The sequence below is a fragment of the Lepeophtheirus salmonis genome, chromosome 6 (assembly GCF_016086655.4).
Source record: "Lepeophtheirus salmonis chromosome 6, UVic_Lsal_1.4, whole genome shotgun sequence".
NCBI classification, from domain to species: domain Eukaryota; kingdom Metazoa; phylum Arthropoda; class Copepoda; order Siphonostomatoida; family Caligidae; genus Lepeophtheirus; species Lepeophtheirus salmonis.
Window position 1 is genome coordinate 45,499,596 of NC_052136.2, and position 20,191 is coordinate 45,519,786.

The 20,191-nt window shown below is 30.2% G+C and overlaps 2 protein-coding genes across 2 annotated transcripts; one reads left to right on the forward strand and one right to left on the reverse strand.

Annotated features, from left to right (window-relative positions):
- Positions 1–10,071: 10,071 nt before the first annotated feature.
- On the reverse strand, positions 10,072–11,892 carry LOC121119836 (uncharacterized). Its single transcript, XM_040714637.2, has 4 exons — positions 11,806–11,892; positions 11,000–11,734; positions 10,414–10,925; positions 10,072–10,347 (listed from the first exon to the last, which is right to left on the reverse strand). Exons 1-4 carry the CDS (start codon positions 11,827–11,829, stop codon positions 10,203–10,205), a joined length of 1,416 nt encoding a protein of 471 aa, XP_040570571.1. The 5' UTR covers positions 11,830–11,892; the 3' UTR covers positions 10,072–10,202.
- Positions 11,893–16,969: 5,077 nt separating this feature from the next.
- Positions 16,970–18,405, forward strand: LOC121119961 (uncharacterized). The gene is made up of 4 exons (XM_040714815.2): positions 16,970–17,041; positions 17,102–17,500; positions 17,567–18,054; positions 18,128–18,405. The coding sequence occupies exons 1-4, from the start codon at positions 17,015–17,017 to the stop codon at positions 18,270–18,272; spliced, it is 1,059 nt and encodes a 352-aa protein (XP_040570749.1). The 5' UTR covers positions 16,970–17,014; the 3' UTR covers positions 18,273–18,405.
- The last annotated feature ends 1,786 nt before the right edge of the window (positions 18,406–20,191 follow it).

Genomic DNA, 20,191 nt, shown 5'->3' on the forward strand with positions numbered 1-20,191 from the left:
AAATGTTGAATAACTTTTATCTTAAATCATGGCTCTTCAAAGTGCTAATTATAAAGTTGTGTATGGTATAGTCGCAGATTTGACCCCGATTTCACTGCAAAAAAATATTTAAGGTAGAAAATAAGCATTGAAAATTATGACATAGGTCTTTTCTAATGAGAAAATGTATGTAGAATATGATTTTTAAGTTATGATCCTGTATTTGTGTGTTTTATCCAATAAATGTGAATTTGTAACTAATTTTACCCAAAAATCAATGTTTTTGCGTGACAAAAATTTTGAAATCACAATTTTGTAGACCTATAAAATCTACAAATATACATTTAAAAGACTATCACTTTTATTGAAATAATAGATAATGGCCAGGATTGAAAAATAAAACTGTCTCTTTAGTTGTTTCTTCCATGGCGTTTGTGCAATGACCGTTTAAAATCAAGCCTGTCATTTCATTGGTAATTTAATAAGCTTTAAATTGATGCTATTTCTTGCACAAACTATGTGTGAACCCAAGATGGTGCCCCCAGCCATAAGGCTTTTAAGAAACAAAACTTTTTGTAAGGAGCACATTACTGACTTCCGACACCAGTTCTTCTGGTCCTCTCCCACTCATGATCTCAATCTCCTCGACTTCAGTGGGTGGAGTGTCTTAGAGAGCAAGGTTGGAAAGACATTACATAGAATTTTGCGTAAGCATTAAGCTCATCAAGCCAGCATCAAGAAGCAATGGGTCATCATGTCCTCCGATTATATTATATATTTTATGTATCAATAAAAAATTATAATTATCTTTTTCTCCTCTGTTTCCTTCTTTATATCTTTGCAGTCTCTGAAGAAGGTGGTTAAGGAGGTCCTTTATATATACATTTCAATATTATAACAGCTAACAAAATATTTCCTTACTTTACACTTACAGTTTGCGAGGTAAAATCGTGGACTTGACTTTCAATTAATCTGGATTACTTTAAGGTGGATATTTTAAGCAAATAGGTAGTTTGATTAAAAAAAGGGACTGTTTTGGTTAATTAACAATAAAAAAAAGCACTTTCATTCATCAATAGTTGTCCGATTTGCTCCGCGCCAATGGGAGTGTCGAGGAGATCATGAAGGTCAAGCGATACTCCCCGAGTCTTCTTTACAAGATTGAAAGCATGATGGCTTCAGGTGAGAGTCTTGAGAGGTCCTTTAGGAGCGGTAAATGTGGCAAAATCGGGATCATGAAGGACATGGACAAAATGATCAGCAGAAGTCCGGCCCAGTCGATGAGGCAGCATGCCAAGGCTTTCAATATCAGTGATTGGACGGTGAGGAGGTATGTGAAGTATTTGTGAAGGGATTCTTAAGTACGATGACATCTGCAACTGTTTTAAACAGGAACCTAGACCAACCAGATCAAGAGAGGTCAGAAATGGTTCACTTAATTAAAACATAATGGGTCAACAGTTCCGCCCTCCTCTCCAGAGTGATTTCCTCTCGACGATCCCATTTGGATGTAGTCCAGAAGAGAGGTAGTACTACTAATTTAGATGACCTCAAGGCCTCCGGTGAGAGTAGCAGTGGACGCTCATATCAGAGGCCTTATCAAGAAGTGCTGCAGCGCCCTTCAGGCTCAGGATGGAGGCCATGGTAGTAGACAAAGGAAATAATTTCGAAAGATGGAAAGATAAATCAATAAAGAAGTCTGTAATATACTCCTTTTCATTCTTAAAAAAGTTTACCCGACTTGATTTTTCTCGAAAAGTCCACATATAATTTTTTTATCTATTTCAGAACAGGTAATACAATTAAATTCCTTGCCAATAATTTGTAGAGTTTCATGAATAGCAATGGAACCTTACTTAGAAAAATTATTTGCATAGATTCAGCCTAGAATATATTTTACTAACAAAATTATAAAAAGGCTACATTTATACTAGGCAGTTCTCAATTCCTTGAGTACTAACTCCTGATTCTATAATTGATTGTCTTTTTATACCATAAAGCGTGCTCTATTCTATGCTATCTTTTAGACGTTAATGTACATTAGACAGTACCGAAATGACAAAAGTTGGGGATTTGGGTTCGCCGGATATTTTTATTTTGTATTTTATTTTTCTGAACAGGAATATAACCATCAAACGTCCAAAAAAAATGGTCCTTCATAGATGCAGTTTGATTTGAAAATCTGTAAAATGTTGAAAAAAATGAAATGTTGATGTTGTTTCTTAAAAACACCATTTTGAATTCAATTACAGGATTTTTAATTTTCTAAGTATTGTACATTAGACATATATTTTACAACAATGTATTATCAATTTTTCTCTAACATGACTCATAATCTGAGTATTTGAGTTCAAAACTTTCTGCCAATACGTAAATATTCTCTTTTGTTACCGCGTATAATGCCCATTTATTTTGATGTTTCTCTGCATTTTTATTACTCCGATTTCATTTTTTGATACGAAATGTCTAGTATATTATTACTAAATATACTTTTGTTGTTCATTTATGACAAGTAATACACTTTATTTTACCAATTTATAATTTTGGACTAAGAAAACTGACAATTAAACTATTAAAAATACGACTTTGTATTTATTATTCCTTAATTTCTAGTGTTGATTTGTTTTTAGTTAAGGATATTTTTTTTTATTCTACAAGTTTGATATATTTAATTCATTATCAATATTTCATTCCTTTTTTTTTTTTTTTTTTGATAACCTCTCAAAAAAGAAACTATGAATCAATGTTTGCTTCTAGTTTTTTTTTTGTTTCATTAATAGGGAAAATTAAACCTAATTTTAATTTTACTCTGATATATTCGTTCCGTCTCTCTTGTCTACAAATTTGAGCTGAAGCGTCAGTTACTTCTTTTACTACACGTTCCCAACTTTGTGTGTGGCATGGTATTTTGGGAAGTCGAAGTAGTGAAGAGACAAAACTAATTGAGGAATGATTACTGGGATAAAAAGTCCAGTAGTGTTTTTACAATCCTGGATATCAATAATTGAAGTAGTATACCAATTGAGGTTAAGTTAACAGGATATATCCCCAATCCCTTCCATCTCTTAAGTCTCTTATTTTTGATATCCTGAATTTTCTTGCTTTGAGCCTAATAGTAAAGATAGTAGAACATACTCAGAGTGAGCAGGCCATACACCTTTTTTCAAAAATTCGATGGCGATACCTTTTACTTTTTATGAAAGTGCATCTTTCATTTTTTTTTCAAGTTATGAATTAATTGTATTTGATATAACGTCTGTGATGGACCAGTTAAATTATTTAAATCTACTTTAATTTTGAACCACATATGGAACGAATAATTTACAATGAACTCAACAATGAGCTCTTTGAGATGTATAGTTGTGTGAAACGACTGGCCGATATGAGCCATATTGAATGTGAAACAATGACGATTTTCATTTTAGGAAGTTATTCATCTGCTATTCCTAAGAAAATCATTTTTGTAATGCGATAAGCATAAATTGGTGAATAGACAAATCATCAACGACACTTTCACACATTTCACTTGTTCTTATTATTTCTGAATTTATTATTAAATTCGAAGTCGTGTTCCTTACCACAAATAAGTTTCCCTATTTATATTAAATTTAACACATAATAAACTTGAAATATATTATTCATATTATCTAGGACACTTGAAAAAGAGTTGGTTCAATCTTTGGGACCATCGAGCTCAGTTATTATGTGCAATATTGATAACTTAATGGTTTTGAAGTTCACACACTATTCGAACAAGTGTATGCACCAAAAGTGTATCTATTAGTTGTACTCGGAGCATGCTGCACTATCTTTACTATGAAGCTCTAAGCAAGAAGACAGACCATTCGGGATATAAAAAAAGATACATAAAAGATGGAAGTGATTTCGGAGATATCAGTGTACAGACATACTGTTCACCTGACACAATCGGATTGATACTTCAATTGTTAATATCAATGATTGGAACTACGCCACTGAGCCTTTTAAACCGGTAGATATTCCTTAAAGTCAACTGATTAGTTTTATTTAAAAAAAAGGAGATTAAATATTCATAATGAATGAAAAATATCAAACCTTTAGAATATCAAAATAAAAAAATGATTAAAAAAAAAAAAATCAGCCTTACGAAATAAGGGATAATAAATAACAGGACCTTATTTTTAAAAGTTTAATTAACAGTTTTTGTAATTCAAAATAATAAATTGGTAAAACAATATATCTTATTTGACATAAATGAATAACAAAAGTATATATGATAATAATATATTAGACACTTTTTATCAAAAAACTAGATTTGAATAGTAAAAATTAAGAGAAACTTAAAAAAAAAATAAACCCGGTACCAAAAAAGAATATTTATGTATGTATTGGCAGCATGTTTGGAACTAAAATACTCATACTATGAGGCAAGTTAGAAAGAAATTGTTAGAATTTTATAACCAAACATATGTTTAATCTATAATACACAGTAAAATAAAAATCCTTTAACTGTATTCAAATCGATAATTTTAATGAAATAACATCAAAATTTCCTTTTTTTTGACTTTTTAAAAATATTTTCAAATCAAAACACATCCATGAGAGACCATTTTTTTAGACGTTTGACCGTATTTTTCTTGTTCAGAGGAACAAAATGCAAAATAAAAAATATACGGCGATAGTAACTTCCCAACTTTTTTCATTAGGGTACACGCTAATGTACGTACTTGTATGTATATACCCGTATGTCCAATGTTTGAAAATAATCCTTAGGAAAATAAATCATTTTGATTGATGGGATCACTTTTCCATAATTGAAAAAAGTAAATGACTTAAAATATTAAATAATAATATGAGTTTGGATGCATTATCAAGAAGAATTTAATCCATTTTAGTTAGGATATCTCATTCACACAGAGGAGAAAACTGCAAACAACTAAGGTAATAAAAATTTCAAATAATAGTGACAGTTATAAATTTCTTTTCAGAAAGTATATTATGAAAATATAAAATAAATGGTTATTGGGAAAAAAGATCAAATCTAACAAAAATATAATTTCAAGTAGGTTACACATTTAAATGAATCCATTCATCTACAGTGCACATAAAAAGAGTAGGCATGTATAGTGGAGAAGCAATTTGTTTAAAAATTTATATAAGCAAAAACCCATAAAACATCAGCAACGGTAGTAAAGGAAGAGTATAAATTCAGAAACGTGATTAAATGATGTAGTAAAGTAAAATTCAAAAAGCAGCTCTTTCATTGGCAATTTTATTTATTAGATATAAAAAACTAAATATGTTTAACAAAATCACATTAGTTTTGATCTTTCAGATTTGTGTACTCTTAGGAGTGCATGCCAATGTCTCTCTTGAAGCCAATGGTTCAAACATTCCAAATACTGGATAGAAGAGGATAACACCCCTATTGATGAAGAAGATTTGCTGAAGGAATTATTGGATTCCCTTGGAAAGGATAAAATCATTGAGGAAAGTGTTGTGAATATTGACAACTATCAGATTACCATAAGATCAATTAAACAATGTTAAATGTAGTCTTATATTATCACTAAGGGGGATAATTTTGGTAAGAATAGAAAAGCGTGGGAGGAGAAGAGAAGAAATACTTATGGCATCATTGATTAAATAATATACATCTTCCTCTATCAATCAAGAACGTTATCATTCCCGCCTTCATTATTCAATATTAATATAATATTAGATGGTCATAATTGATAGAGAACTGAATAAAATGCCTAAAATAACGTCGCCTTCTGTCTAGATTTATGAAAATGGAGGCCCACGAATTTGGAAAATACTTAACGGATGAGAAACAGATGGCTTGTCGGATTTGTCGATATAAATGTGCCTTTAGTCCCCGTCTAAAATTAAACGCCACTCATTATCCTCATATCAAGAGCATGGATATTCATCTAAAAAATCAAGTTAATGATGAATACATCAAGTCAGACTTTAACTCTGATCTCACAAAGATGTTTATTACATGTAATATACCCTTATCCATTGCTAATCATCTACGTTCAAAAAATTAAACCTATCCCTTCCCGAGGAACCATCATTAAATTAATGGAGGATGTTTGTACTGATGTCATTTATAGAAATACATATAAAAATATTTTGAGTCATCCACACCAAATGACAATCAAGTTATCAGTAAAAGGTATAAAATATTTACTAATTTCGAAATGGAACTCTGAATTTTGTACTATCTAACAGTCAGTATTCAACTTTTTTAAATCTAACCCTAAAATATGATTCTATTTTAGCCAAAATTATCAAGAATTAGCATACACAACTCATTCAATGACAAAAAAAGTGCTTAAATGGTTACAACAACGGGAGTAGTAGCTTTGGATGGTTCGCAATTAGTTTGTCTGAGACTCGTTTCTTCACTTAAAGACTTGGGTATGATAATTAGGTTTTCCAATATTACATAGTCAATAAATATTACTTTTTTATCACTTAAGGCTTAGCTATGGTTGATAGGCTCCAACAAAAGGTGTTCAAAAAGGCAAAAACAACTGCTTAAATGGTCAGAACAACAGGGGTAGTTACATTGGGTGTAGCATTATAATTAGCAATTGTGAATATCCTTCATGATAATAGTATGTTGTTATATAAGCATAAATAACGGGGAAAATATCTTTTTTGATGCTCTTAATAAGGAGTAATATCGCCGGACATTACTACATAATTAGCTTCTGCTCTAAATCTTTAAGATGGATTTATTTCTAACACTTTTTTTATTAATATATTTATTGTCTAATTTTATGATTTTGACATTTACTTTATTAATAATAATTAGTTAGATCTCATCGGTAGAGATATATCTATCCTGTGCACAATTGTATGTAGCAACTTCCATATGAAGAAGAGGGGTGATCATCTTCATCTTTTTGATTAAACTCCACATCTCGCTTTTGTTTTGCAACTTAAAGTTATGACATATTTAACTGGATTTATGTCGGAACAAGAAAATATTATTTGGATCAATCTATTATTTCAATATTCTGTATATATAATTTATCGTTATTAGTTATATGATTCCAATTGTTTAATTTTGTATATTTAACATAAATGTATGATGGTATATCTTTTATTATGTAGATTATATTTAATTAAAGCCTTCTTTTTTAAACTTGGAACTTCAAATATATTTCGAAATACTCAATAATTTATCACACGTGTTCTCTATATCACAAAATACAATATAATCATAATCAGAGATGTTCTCTGACGTGAGAGCGTCGTAAGATTAGGGATGAGGCGATACCTCACGAGTCAAGCTATTAACGTCTATCCTCAGAGCCTTTCTCGAGCCTGAGTCAATCCGAAGGGGTAAATTTGTTTGGAGCGAATCTTAATCTTTAAGGTCGTTGTAGTTTCGAAGGTTTGTCAGCTTGGCTGTTATCCTTGAGGATACTTTCGCAGTGAGGCGTTGTAATTATGTCCTCGCAATTTATGAGGATCCGGATGAAGCGTTGGTTTCTACATAGAGTTATGCCCGAAAAGATAGTAATGAGGATAGAATCATGACGTCACAAACAATCATACTTGAATTTTAAAATTTCCTATTTTATCAGCAATTTTTCTTTTTAATTCGTGTATTTTACAATCAGATTCGAGTTCATAGGTCTTTTGTTTATTAAACAGTGGGTTTCGTATTGAGTGGAAAAGACATCGAATCCTTCCACACTATTTTCATATTTTTTTGCTCATGGAATATAACATTGTATCTCTTTTTCACTGTGGGCTAGAGAGTAGATGGGAAAATTGGCTTTAGTTTTGGGCATTTTTTTGTTAATACAATACTGAATACTGACTCAAAGGTGATGTGACAGTTCTTTTTAAATTTGGTATCACAATTATTTTCAGCAGCTGAGACATAATCAGTGCTATAAGTCAAGTAACATTTACTTTTGAAGCTATGATAACATTCCATTCTTTACTCATAGACGGTCTCCTCAACTTGAATCACTTCAGGGACACATTTTTTACTATCATTGATAATTTCTCAAGGAAGATTATAAGCGAGAAAGACTTTCCCAGTAAGATCTTACAAATATCCAAATTAATTAATTATTAGAAATTGTCTAAAGTGGAAACACCTCCTTCTAAAATAAAAATTGAAAAATATGGAGATTTTCTTATGAATCCAAAAAAATACATTCTTGCTGTGCTAATACTACATATATACTAAGAGATTTGAAAAAGGCCAAAATTCCGGGGATTGTAAATTTAACAGAAGGTATTTGTTGGTGAGCTGTAAAATATAATTTGACTTCTTATTAAATTATTCCTTCCTATTTTTAAAATACAAGCAAGTATAAGCAACTGAACGTATCTCGTCTACCACTTTTCCGCTCCGAAGTTCTTGTCCAGATGACATATCTCAGTTATTCACTAATATTCATATCAAGTAGAGCAACCAAAATAAAACTCAATAGTAATTTGCATGTGTCTCATATACAAAGAAAATTAATAACAAAGTACCCAATAAATTAATGCGTCATATCTAGAACAAGGAAAAAATTCAGTGTTTAGAGTACACATTCAAAATTAATTCGATTTATTTATTTTGATAGTACATAGATAAATACGCAGATCATGAAACAAAGAAAAGTACATTGAAGATATTATTTATGTGTATGTTACAAACAATTTATTCATGGGTACAAATAAAGGGTTAACAAAATATTTATACAAATTGAAGCACAGTTCATTGGCTTTGATTTGATACCCATATCAATGCCATACAATAAGCCATTGCGAAGCTCTAATAAAAAGAATACAAAACAAGTCACTTTTTTTTGCCCTTTTTTAGAGCCACCGATAATAAATATTTGAAGGGACATGCGGCAGGCATAGCCACGCTCCAAAATACAAATGACTGGTATATTTAGTTTCTATAGACCTTGGAAAAGGGTAAAAAGTCTAATATTAAAAGGTTTGAAAAAAAAGTTCAAATTTGAACAGGCTTACAGTGCTCATATTGCCAAAAAGAAAAGTATCGGACACGTTTTAATAATATATTTTACACTTCTAAATATGGAGGGTCACCTGTTTAAAAGTGTTGTCTTTTTCAAATAAAGACATTATTTTTGGTTTTAATCTATAAACAAGGTTCAGTTGAACCATAGATCTTAAAATATCGATTCTTTCATAAATATTGTGACAGTGACTTAAGTTTATCTAAGTATTGGCTTAATCCCTTGTTCTCATGAACTCTGTTCTTTTTTGGACATAATTATGCTTAAAAACTCTTCTATAATATACATTGATTCGGTTTTTTTTTCAAAAGTTATTATAATTTTCTTATTATTTATTTTGACGTATTGATTTTTTACAACTGATATATTTTTTTGTTGAGTACGTACTTCATCTTTCCATTTGTATTTAAATTTGTTTAGAAATCCAGTTTTTCAATATTTTATTATCACACCTTCAATATTTTGTAAGGGTTTTTGATACAATTGCTAGATTAAGTTTTATTATTATTATCTTTTTGGCAAAGTTTAATAGAATATACAAATTTTGACTCCAATTTTATAACATAGTGAATAGTACTTTAATTCTAATTTCTAAACTTAAATGAGGTTCTTGTCCTACAAGTTGGATTGTTGACACGCGGATAAATTGACACCCCTGAACTTTCTAAATAGTTTTAGTACTTTTGTGTTAGTGTAACATTAGCTATAACTATTTAAAGTGGCAATACACTCAATCCTGAGGTGTGCCTAATTTTCTGAATTTAAAAATATAGATCTGGGTCATTTTTTGTTAAATTGTATCTAACAACTTTGAAGTTAGTTTTTGTATAGTAAAAATAATTAAAGTGATTGTTGTGCTGGAATTTCATAAGTTCAGAAAATTTATAAACAAATTTAATAGGGTATTGGTTAACTAGGTTCAAGTTTTTGTGCGCCATCTTCCGACTTTTACATAATATACTTCTAATTTTATTCAAATTTGGGACATTGGTAACAAATGATTCATTACAAATCCTGATTCGAATTTTGATGGAGTAAACCCAAAGAAAAAAAGCGATTTTTATTTATTTGAAAAATTAAAGAAATTAAAAGCTTCACGAAATTATAAGTAAAACGTATTGATATGTATTAATCAATAATATTTTATTCATCTTAAGTTTTTTATGATTAATATGTAGCATGAAACATCGATGAGATAAAGAAGTTAATAGGAAATACTTTGATATCATCAGATTATAATTTTTCACTTTGTTTTTTCAAGTCATCAGGTTTGTAACACCAGTCCTTGATGATGGGTCTCTTGACTATTTGGGGATTGGATTTGGTATTAACACAAATCTCCTTTGGGACCTTGACACAATTGTTCTTGGGAATGAGTCTGAAAAAACATAAAAATCGTTAGAGGGTGTCAATAATGTATAGAGTGGTTTAAATGTCATCTTACTTTGGAACAAGAACGGATTCTTCGCGACAGTTCTCTTCCGGCTCAAGGTCACAATCTTCCTCCGGGATGTTTTGGATTTGAGTCTGGGATTCTTCATGACAGATTTCCTCTCCTGGTTCAAATAAACAGTTGGATGAAGAACAAACTTCTCTAGGTATTTTTTTGCACTCGGTTTTGGGGTGAACCTTGGTTACTTTCTTCTTTTCTACTTTGCATTTCTGTGTGGGCCATTTCTCACATACTTCTTTCACAGCAAATGCTCCATTAGTTGGAAGATTGTCTCCTCGTCTATCTTCATCATCATGAGGGATGTGCAAAAGATTCACAGTTTCATTTTTGCAACGAAGCTCCTCTTTCATTTCACATTTGGGTACATCTTGTTCGAGTTCATAAGACTTGTACTGGGTTTCACAATGATTTTCGTACTTAGTTTTGCAGACCTTGGGCCCTTCCTTACCTTCACAATTCTGTACAATTGGAGTGTAACATTTCTTCACTTTCTCAGTGTGGGGCTGAAAGGTGTTTTGATTATTATTTTTTACCATTTACTATAAATTTAAATTCTTAATATTTAATAATATCTTACAGTGGGTTTGAAGGTAATATGACAATTTTTCTTGAAAGTGGTCTCGCATTTCTTTTCAGGAGCAGAGGTATAGTCGGTGATGTATGTCAAATGACACTTCTTCTTAAAGCTATGTTGGCATTTCATTCCTCTTTCATACTCAGTTTCCTCGACAAAGACAAATTTTTTGATGCATCTGGTACCATCTTCTTGTTCTATACCAGGCAAGTTACCCTCATCGACAAAGATGCCTCTAGTCAAACCTTCAAGACTTTCAGATGAGCTGCTTCGTACAGATTCTCTGTTGGAGGGAACAAATCTGTCGAGATCTCTTACATCTCCAAGTAAGTCTAAGATATCTTCTTTGTTTAAGCTTTGACGGTCTTTTTCACCATCGGTGAAACTGAGATCAGCACTTCTTGGGTTTTCCTCAGAGTCTCTGGCAGCTTCAGCCAACAATTCGTTGATCAATTTCTGTTCTTCTATTGGGTCAGATGGGACGTGAATGGCATCATCCTCAAAGATTTTCTTTTGAAGGTTGACAACATGTTTTTGGTTGTCAATATTCACAACAATTTCCTCAATGATTTCATCCTTTCCAAGGGAATCCAATAATTCCTTTGGCAAATCTTCTTCATTCACAGGGATGTCATCCTCTTCTATACTCAAAGGCTTAGCTTGCTGTCCAGTAATCGGAAGGATTGGACCATTGAGGTGAAGAGATTCATTGGCATTAACTCCTAAGAGTACACAGGCCTGAAATGGAAATACCAAGATGATTTTGTTAAAATAACTCAGTTTTTTTTAACATCTAAAACAAAAATTACTAGTAAAAGAGCTGCTTTTAGCATTGTGTCTCGGGTGCAGAAGATCCTTTGATTACGTTTGTGAATTTCTACTCCTTTTGTATAACTGTTGCTGATGGTTTATGTATTTTCTGCTTATATAGATTTTCAAAGAATATTACTCCATTTTAATGCATACCCACTCCTTCCAATTTCACTGTTGAAGAATTGTTGAGAAATACACTTCTAATGAGCATGCAACCTATTTAATTTTCTCTTTTATTTTATTTTAATTACAAAATCTTGAAATTTCAAAAAATAGAAAACAATTTTTTTTATTAATATACATAAATAATATTACTTGGATTTTTATCAGTGAGTTATGAAAAGATTGAGATTTAGGCTTTCGAAGGAATTATTATAATTTTCTTGAATAATTTTAATTAAAGGGATTTATATTAATGTGGAATTCATTAATATTTCTGTGGCCATACTTTATACTAGTTATCCCAATTTTTTTTTTTTTTTTGTTCCGGTCTGGTTTTTTCCGAATCTGGAAAAAAATTTGCACCATTGAATACATGAAAGACTTCATACTATATATCATCAACTGACGTCATCTTATATTATATGAATTTTCGAAATTATAATTTTTTTCCATTTCCATGTACATAAATGTTTTTTTTATTTTTTTCAAGGTCTGGCAAAATACTTAATAGATTAAAAATATCTTTGTAATTACGCAAACCAAGTTTTACTAAAGACAAGCTGAACACACATTTACCAATGGAACTCTAGATACGTCTATCAGTGTCATTTTCCCTCTTTTTCCCCCACTGGAGTCATAGATCCTTATTTTTAATACACTTTATACAGTCTCAGTGCTTTGTTCATAATTTGTATTTAGATAAAATATATATATATTTTTTTTTTAGAAATAAGTAAGGAGTTTGTTTAAAATTGTAAAAAAAATTATTTTCATGCTTAAAATTTGTAATCTAAATAATAAGTGAGGAAGACCAACCATTGCACGTAATTTATATTTTGACCTTAAAAAATGTTAAACGCAATATGTATTCAGTCCTTATTTTACTCTTATTTATTATTGTAAATGAATAAAAAATTTACTCAAATGGGAAAAGGAAAAATACCAGATAGTTAGAGTTTTCTTTACTTTTCTACCTTAATATTTGTTGTTATTGAATAGAGGGACCATAACATGTATTGTTATATTTTAACCATTGAGGTGAACAATCCCTGTAAGATATAAATATAACTTTTCTTATAGATTAAGTTGCTTTGTGTACTTTTTATACTATTTTATTTTTGATTAATTACACACCTTCATATTCATACTTATTATTAGGTTCATTGATTAAGACTACTATATTAATTGTATAATTCCTAGTTGTAAATTATTGTCAAGATCAATACAAAATTATAATAATAAAAAAAGTAAAATTTATCTTTTTTTATAAATCTTGGAAATGAAATAACTTTATGATTAAATCTTTATTTTAAGATGAAAAGTATTTCAACTGACGAAATCAGGGAAAATAAAAGATAATTGTTTGTTTTGTATATGACGTGTACAAGCTGCAATTTTGTACAAATAAAAGTTTTTGTTATCAGATTAAGAATTTAGAATAGATAGATATAGATTGTGCTGATACTAATTAAATATTCTATTAGATGGTTTATATGTTGATGATGTAATCTTTTACTTTTTGAATTAAAATTACTGATGTATATGCATTCTTTGGTATATCATAAAGTTTCAATCTCCACTATGAGTTTTTACCCTACTTTCTAAGTGAGGATATTGCATCATAACGAGCATGTTTTACGTTCACAGCCTCTATTTTCAAAAAGAAAAGGACACATTGACAAACACTTTTGATGGCTAGGTGAAGTTTTGGCATTCGAAAGTACCTCTGGGGGAAGCTAAAATCTATTAATATTCTTTTGAACTCATAAATACTTAGAGTCAGTCCTTTTAGATAAGAAAGAATCAACTAACGCAAAAAGCTGAAGGGAAAGTAAATTGTATTTATGTTTATCCCAAAAAAGATAGTCGTTTATAAATTATACTAATAAATAATATTAATTCATATCAATCAAGGACCTTCGTATAGAATTCGTGTAAGTTAGTACTCAGCCATTGATATGATAATCAACTCAATATATGTAATAATTATTAACTATTCCCTTTATAATAATTAAGAGTTGGCAATAAGAAAAATAGAGAAGGCTTGTACCATTTACTGTTCAAATTTTTTATTTCTCTTTTGGCAGTTGAAGTTCAAAGTGAATAAAAAGTTCTTTTTGTCTACTTTTTTGTTACAATATTAATATTTTCGTATCGATTCCAGTATCAAAATTAGTATTACTATTTCAAAAATAAAAATATAGAGCAAAATTTTTGTTTAAGAGCATTTAATAGGTATTCTATTAAAGCTTCCATGCTCTGATACTATTGAGCCCAATTATAATACAAGTTTCTACAGGCTATTTTATGTGACGCCTTTAACTAAAGTATAATATGAAAAATAAAGGTACTAAATTAATAGATATAAGTATTTATCAAACGTAGTTTTTAATTGTGTTTGGTCTTAAACTGAACAATAAATACCTCTTTAATGACTACTCTTAGGATATACCATAATTGGAACAAAATTAGGAGCAAATACAACCCTTAAGTAGAAGTGTTTTGAATCTTATGTTTTTGAAGTTCAAGTCAAAATCAAGTATCAAGACTTTGAAGCTCATTTCTAAAAAAAAGAATGATAAACTTTAAGTGTATTTGCAGTCACTATATGACCTAGAAAAGAATAATGCCACCTTATTTTAAATATTAAATATACTGCAGTCAAAGTTACATAGAACATATTTCATATCATGTAAGCTAACTTTAAGTATAGTCCATCAAGTTACTGATGAAAAAGTCCTTCAACCTTTTTAAGTTCGAGTCATATTCAATTAAACTAAAGAGTATTGTCAGAATAGATTCCTAAAACAACAATGTGTATTTAGAAACAAAGTTATGAAATAAATATGTTATAATGATAAAAGAGGTTTCTTTAATAAATAAATAAAAAAACAATGACACACGTCCTCAGAGTAAAAACATTTCGAAACACAGTATTAAGCAATCAAGCGTAATATAAATGTAAACATTAATAAGAATATAAAAAATAGTTTAAAAATAAACTAGAAGAAATTGACAAGCCGAAGTAGGTTAAATCGAATCCAGGCTAGTACCCGTTCACCAAATCTTCTATTCTATTGTTCATTTTGTAAAAACTTTCCGTTCACCGTTGATTTGTTTTTTTTTTCGTTCGTTCTGTTATTCAGTTAATATTTATCTAGTATAACAAATCCAACCTATTAAATACTCATTAATATATAAAGCCCTTTTTCATTCTCAATCCATAAAAATGACCCTCAAGGGCGTATCTTACTAAAAGCAAAATAGGTAATCTCAGGTTTCCTTAAATGTACGTGGCTCTATTATACTGGTAAAAACGATGCTCTCAATTTTTATAAGATAGTGTCCAATTTATTCAAATTGTTTTTTGAACAGCTTCGAAATAGTCTCCTGGCAGTTTTTTAGTGCAGCCTAGAAAAGTGTCTAGAGGTATATTCAATGCAACCTCGAATTTTTTTTCAGTGGCCTTCCTCCTTTAAAAAACAGTTAGAGTGACATATTATTTCAGAGAAACCTTATTTAATAGCAAGACCGACCCGTGGCATAGACAATAAAGACAGATGCTGAGGGTGTTGTTCACTCACTGGGTGGGTGTCATAATGTGTGCGAAGAAAAAAAAGGTGATCTTGAACCCAAGCCAACTTTCTGATCGGGCTCAATTTTTCCAACATGATTGTTGGGTCCATAGTACTTTTGGGCCTGGTGGACCTTTGATTATTAATTTCAGGCCCAGTCGGCTATCATTTTTCTATTTTCTGGTGGAATTTTTTTTGGAGAGGCATCTGATTGGTTTTTAATGCTTCGCTAATTTTTTCAAAACCCTGTAAATTCCTCCTTTTAGCTCATCTCTCATAGAACCAGAGTGGTCTTACTTTGTCTATAGTGATAACTATGTAAGATATTCCTAACAACAATTTCCGGAAGAAGCTCTTTTAATTGTCGTCCAAACAATAAAAAAAATAGATACAACCTCCTCATACTGCTATGTTACTATGTACTGGCATTTTAGATGATATGTTTAATAATGTAGTAATTACGATCTTGGACTGAATAAATCAATGTTCAGTCTAAAAAAAAAAATAAAGGCTCCTCATATTGAACTAATTATTTTAAAATAAAAAATGAATTTACGGTTGTCAAAATTTGTACATACCTATATCCCCCTTTTTCTAATATATCAAATCAAATAAAATAAAAGGTACAGATTAAAAAAAAGCAAAAAATGTCGTTATAGTACGTTCATAGGAACTTTTTAATAATATAGCTACAAATAATAATACTGAATGTACTTTACATATATGTAAGAAATAACATATTATCTCGATCATCATTGAGCGTCCTTGTCGGAAATAAAAGTTCAAATAAATTAAATATTCATGGGGATATGATATGTTGAAACTAGTATAAATAGCCATGTAGAAAAATCTACCCTTTTTCTACATAGCTATTTATTCCAGTTTCAACATATCATATCCCCATGAATATTTAATTTATTTGAACTTATGGCGCCTGATGAATAGGCGCTATAAGTACGGATCTAATATTCTCCTATTTTTTGTGCCCCTTTCAGTGAATAAATATACGTAAAAATGAAAGCCGTTCATATTTTTTTCTCTGTTCATCGTTCATTGGTTCAAAAAATGAACGGAAAGCGTAAATGCCGCTCGTTATTCCGTTCAATGTCCAAGCCTGAATATTTTAATGACAAATCATTGTAGTCAATTTTAACACTTAGTTCGTCTTATAGTTAAACACATATATCAAAAGAATTATATTGACTCCCTTTCTGAAATTACAAAAATATTGAATCCCAAGCCAAGTATTACTTAAAATAAATAAAGGCAGGTTTTTTTTTGTAAAAATCAATAACCAATAAAATAACGGGAACAATGAATTGAGAAAAATAAAAATTCAAAAAAACAACAACAACAGATATATACATAAATTGATGAATGGATCTAGGTATATAAACAATATATTTACATTGACAAGCATCAGTAGTTGTAAATAATTCAGTCATAGAAATATTTGAACGACTAAAAAATGAATGTTAGACTAGTCATACTATTGGTGAGTATCCATTCCTAACGATGCTACTTAGATAACTTTTAAGTTCTATTATCCCAATAGGTTTGTACTCAAGTCTTTGCACATGTTTGCGCTCAGAAACAATTCAGCAAGGATCAATTACTAAATATTCTACGATCAGCACAATTCAATGACTTATCAAATGTGGCAAATTTTGTTAAGATACTTCCTCGAAACAGTCCCTCCGGAAAAATTGAAGCCTTGTCCAGGAATATATTTGTTGATGAGAATAAACTTCCTGGAGTAATTAACAAAGATGGAAAGAGGTGTGTTCCAAAATTGATTCAAGTTGAGGAGATCGTCTATGAGCAAGGAATGGAATGCCAGCATACCTTCAAGAAAAAGTGTCATTCGACTTATATCACGGACTACTCCTCTTCATCTAATAAGAGGTGTTACAACTCCTTCAAGAAGAGTTGCCATATCACCTTTAAGTCTGTTGTAAGTATTACATATTGTAGACCAAAAAAAAAAATTAGGATCAAATTTTGAATTTTTTTTCAATAGCCCCATGTTGAGAAAGTAAATAAATGTCACACTCCATACGTCAAAGAATGTGGAGATGGAATTGATGGGCCCGAAGTATGTTCCACTCAATACGAAAACCACTGTGAAACCAAATACAAGACCTATGAGCTCGAACAAGACGAACCTGATTGTAAAATGGTGGAGGAACTCAGATGCCAAAACGTGACTGTAGAACTTTTGCACATTGATCTAGAAGATAGTTCTCAACCCTACGCTGTCAAAGAAAAATGCGAAAAGTGGCCAGTTCAGAAGTGTAACTTGATAAAAAAAATTGTCAAAAAAGTTCACCCAGAGAGTAAATGTTTAAAAGTACCTCGAGAAATCTGTGCTCCAAGCAACTGTAAGTCTAAGCCAGGGAAGGAAATTTGCCACGAAGAATCTAGAACAATAATCCAAAGAATCCCTGAAGAGGACTGTGATCTTCAACCTGAAGAAAATTGCCTCATGGAATCAGTTCTTGTTCCAAGGTAAAATCTTAGATTATCTTAATTTTATTAGTATTTATATCTTCATTTAATTTTCAATTTACTCTCTGCGTAGATTGGTGCCCAAGAAAAATTGTGTCAAGGTACCCAAAGAAGTATGTGTCAATACGAAGAAAAACCCCAAAAAAATCTCCAAACCCATTGTCAAGCAATGGTGCTATGACCCTAATGATTTGAAAAAGAAAGTCAGTGATTTATAGAGATATGTTGATTTTTACAAATACATATAGTACTTCAGGATTTAAATGATTGAATTGAGAATATTGAAACCTTTTTGTTGAATTTTATAATTGTGTACATTATATAGATAAAATATATATTTCCTCATCTGAACCCTTTAATTAATTCTTATTTAAAAAACCCAATTTGAATGTATTTATCTAGATATATCCATTTATATGTAGGTTTAATGGTGAAGAAAAAGTTAGTTACATGTCAAAATAAGGACAACTAAGAGAAGGACTGGAGACAGAGTTGACACAGCTATTGACTTCACTCCTTAAATTGAATACCTTTCCTATTATTTCAATGTCATTATAACAAGAATAGTTAGCAAAAAATTTCAGTTCTCACTGAAAATTTACGAGCATATCGAATGACGTAATTGAGACTCCAGATATAGGAATATAACGATAAAGAATAATAGTGTAAATAAATCAATGAAAAAAAACAAATTTAAATAATTACATTTTTACTTTTTAATTTTATGGATTACATTTACCCAAACAAATGTGTCTAATAAAGAAAAAGAGTTACTTATTAAATTTGATTTTTTGCACTACGATTTTCTAGTTGCCTGACCTTGTTCTAATAACATTGCTGCAAATACAATAATAAATATACAATATGAAAAAGATAAATATATACATAAATATAAATAAGGAATCCATTGAAAAAATAAATTTAAATTATTATTTAATACATGAACATCTGGCTGAGGCTTAAAGAAATATATTGCAATTGACTGAACAGTAATTCAGAAGTTATCAACCAATTTCAAGTCCTTGAGTTAATTGAAAAACTGTTTTCTGATCCATAAATGAATATTTTAAAACCTAAATGAAACTGAAATAAATCATTTACAAGAGATAATCTCATTGGAAATCAATATTCAGCAACTCTCAAAATAATTGACTAGTTAATTGTTCAGAATGGGTGAAAACCAAAGTATTCTTCTGTAGTAAAATAAACTGTATTGATTCAACACATAAAGTCCTAATGAAAAAAATATAAGCAATTTCAATATGTAAAGTTTGACTGTATATTAGACATCATTAGTTTTAAAGACACAATATAGAAATATGCAAGTTATCACTCAATCAGCTTTAAATCGAAAAGTTCATTTTCCTTCTCTATAAAAAAAGATTCGATTCTTTGGAATATAAAAAAAAACTTATTATTGAGCATTTCTTGAGTATTTATATATCCTGAGATGAAGGTATTATCTAGTGTGTGTCTTGTAAATAAATTAGTGAAATGTGTCTAACAACCATGAAATATTATAATTGACCTGAGGGTTAGTTTATATGGCGCATATGATGACCAGACTCTCCTTTTCTAAAGCACTGTCTTCATTTTACTAAATATAAATTTAAAAGTTGCGTTAAATCTACATGAAAGAGGAAAGAGAAAAAATGTACACAATATAATGAGGAGAGGTGCAAATTCTTTTTACCCATCGGAGAACCGACCTTAAGGATATGAAAATTGTCAAAATCCTCGTGAGCAAACATTAAAAAAAGTATGTAACTGGAGTTTCTGTATGAATCTCTGTCAGTAAATATGCCGTCGATCAAGGTAGACAACATATACTTTTCTTTTTGATTTACACTCACGAGATTTTAGATAATTTCTACATCAATGGTAAAAACATTCCTCTAGAATAAGTAGGATACTAAGTGATACCATTATTATTATTTTACACGCACTAGGATGTGCATTTCTTAATTTTATCTCTAATTATAATTAAAACAAAGCTTGTCTCTGATTTAGTCAATTAATAAAGCCTGATAACTCCGAGCAATGCCGGTTTCTAATTAATACGCACTAATTATTTCTAAACAAATGCTCTTAAAGAAAAACATTTGCTTTTTCTATTTATAATTCATTCATAAAAAAT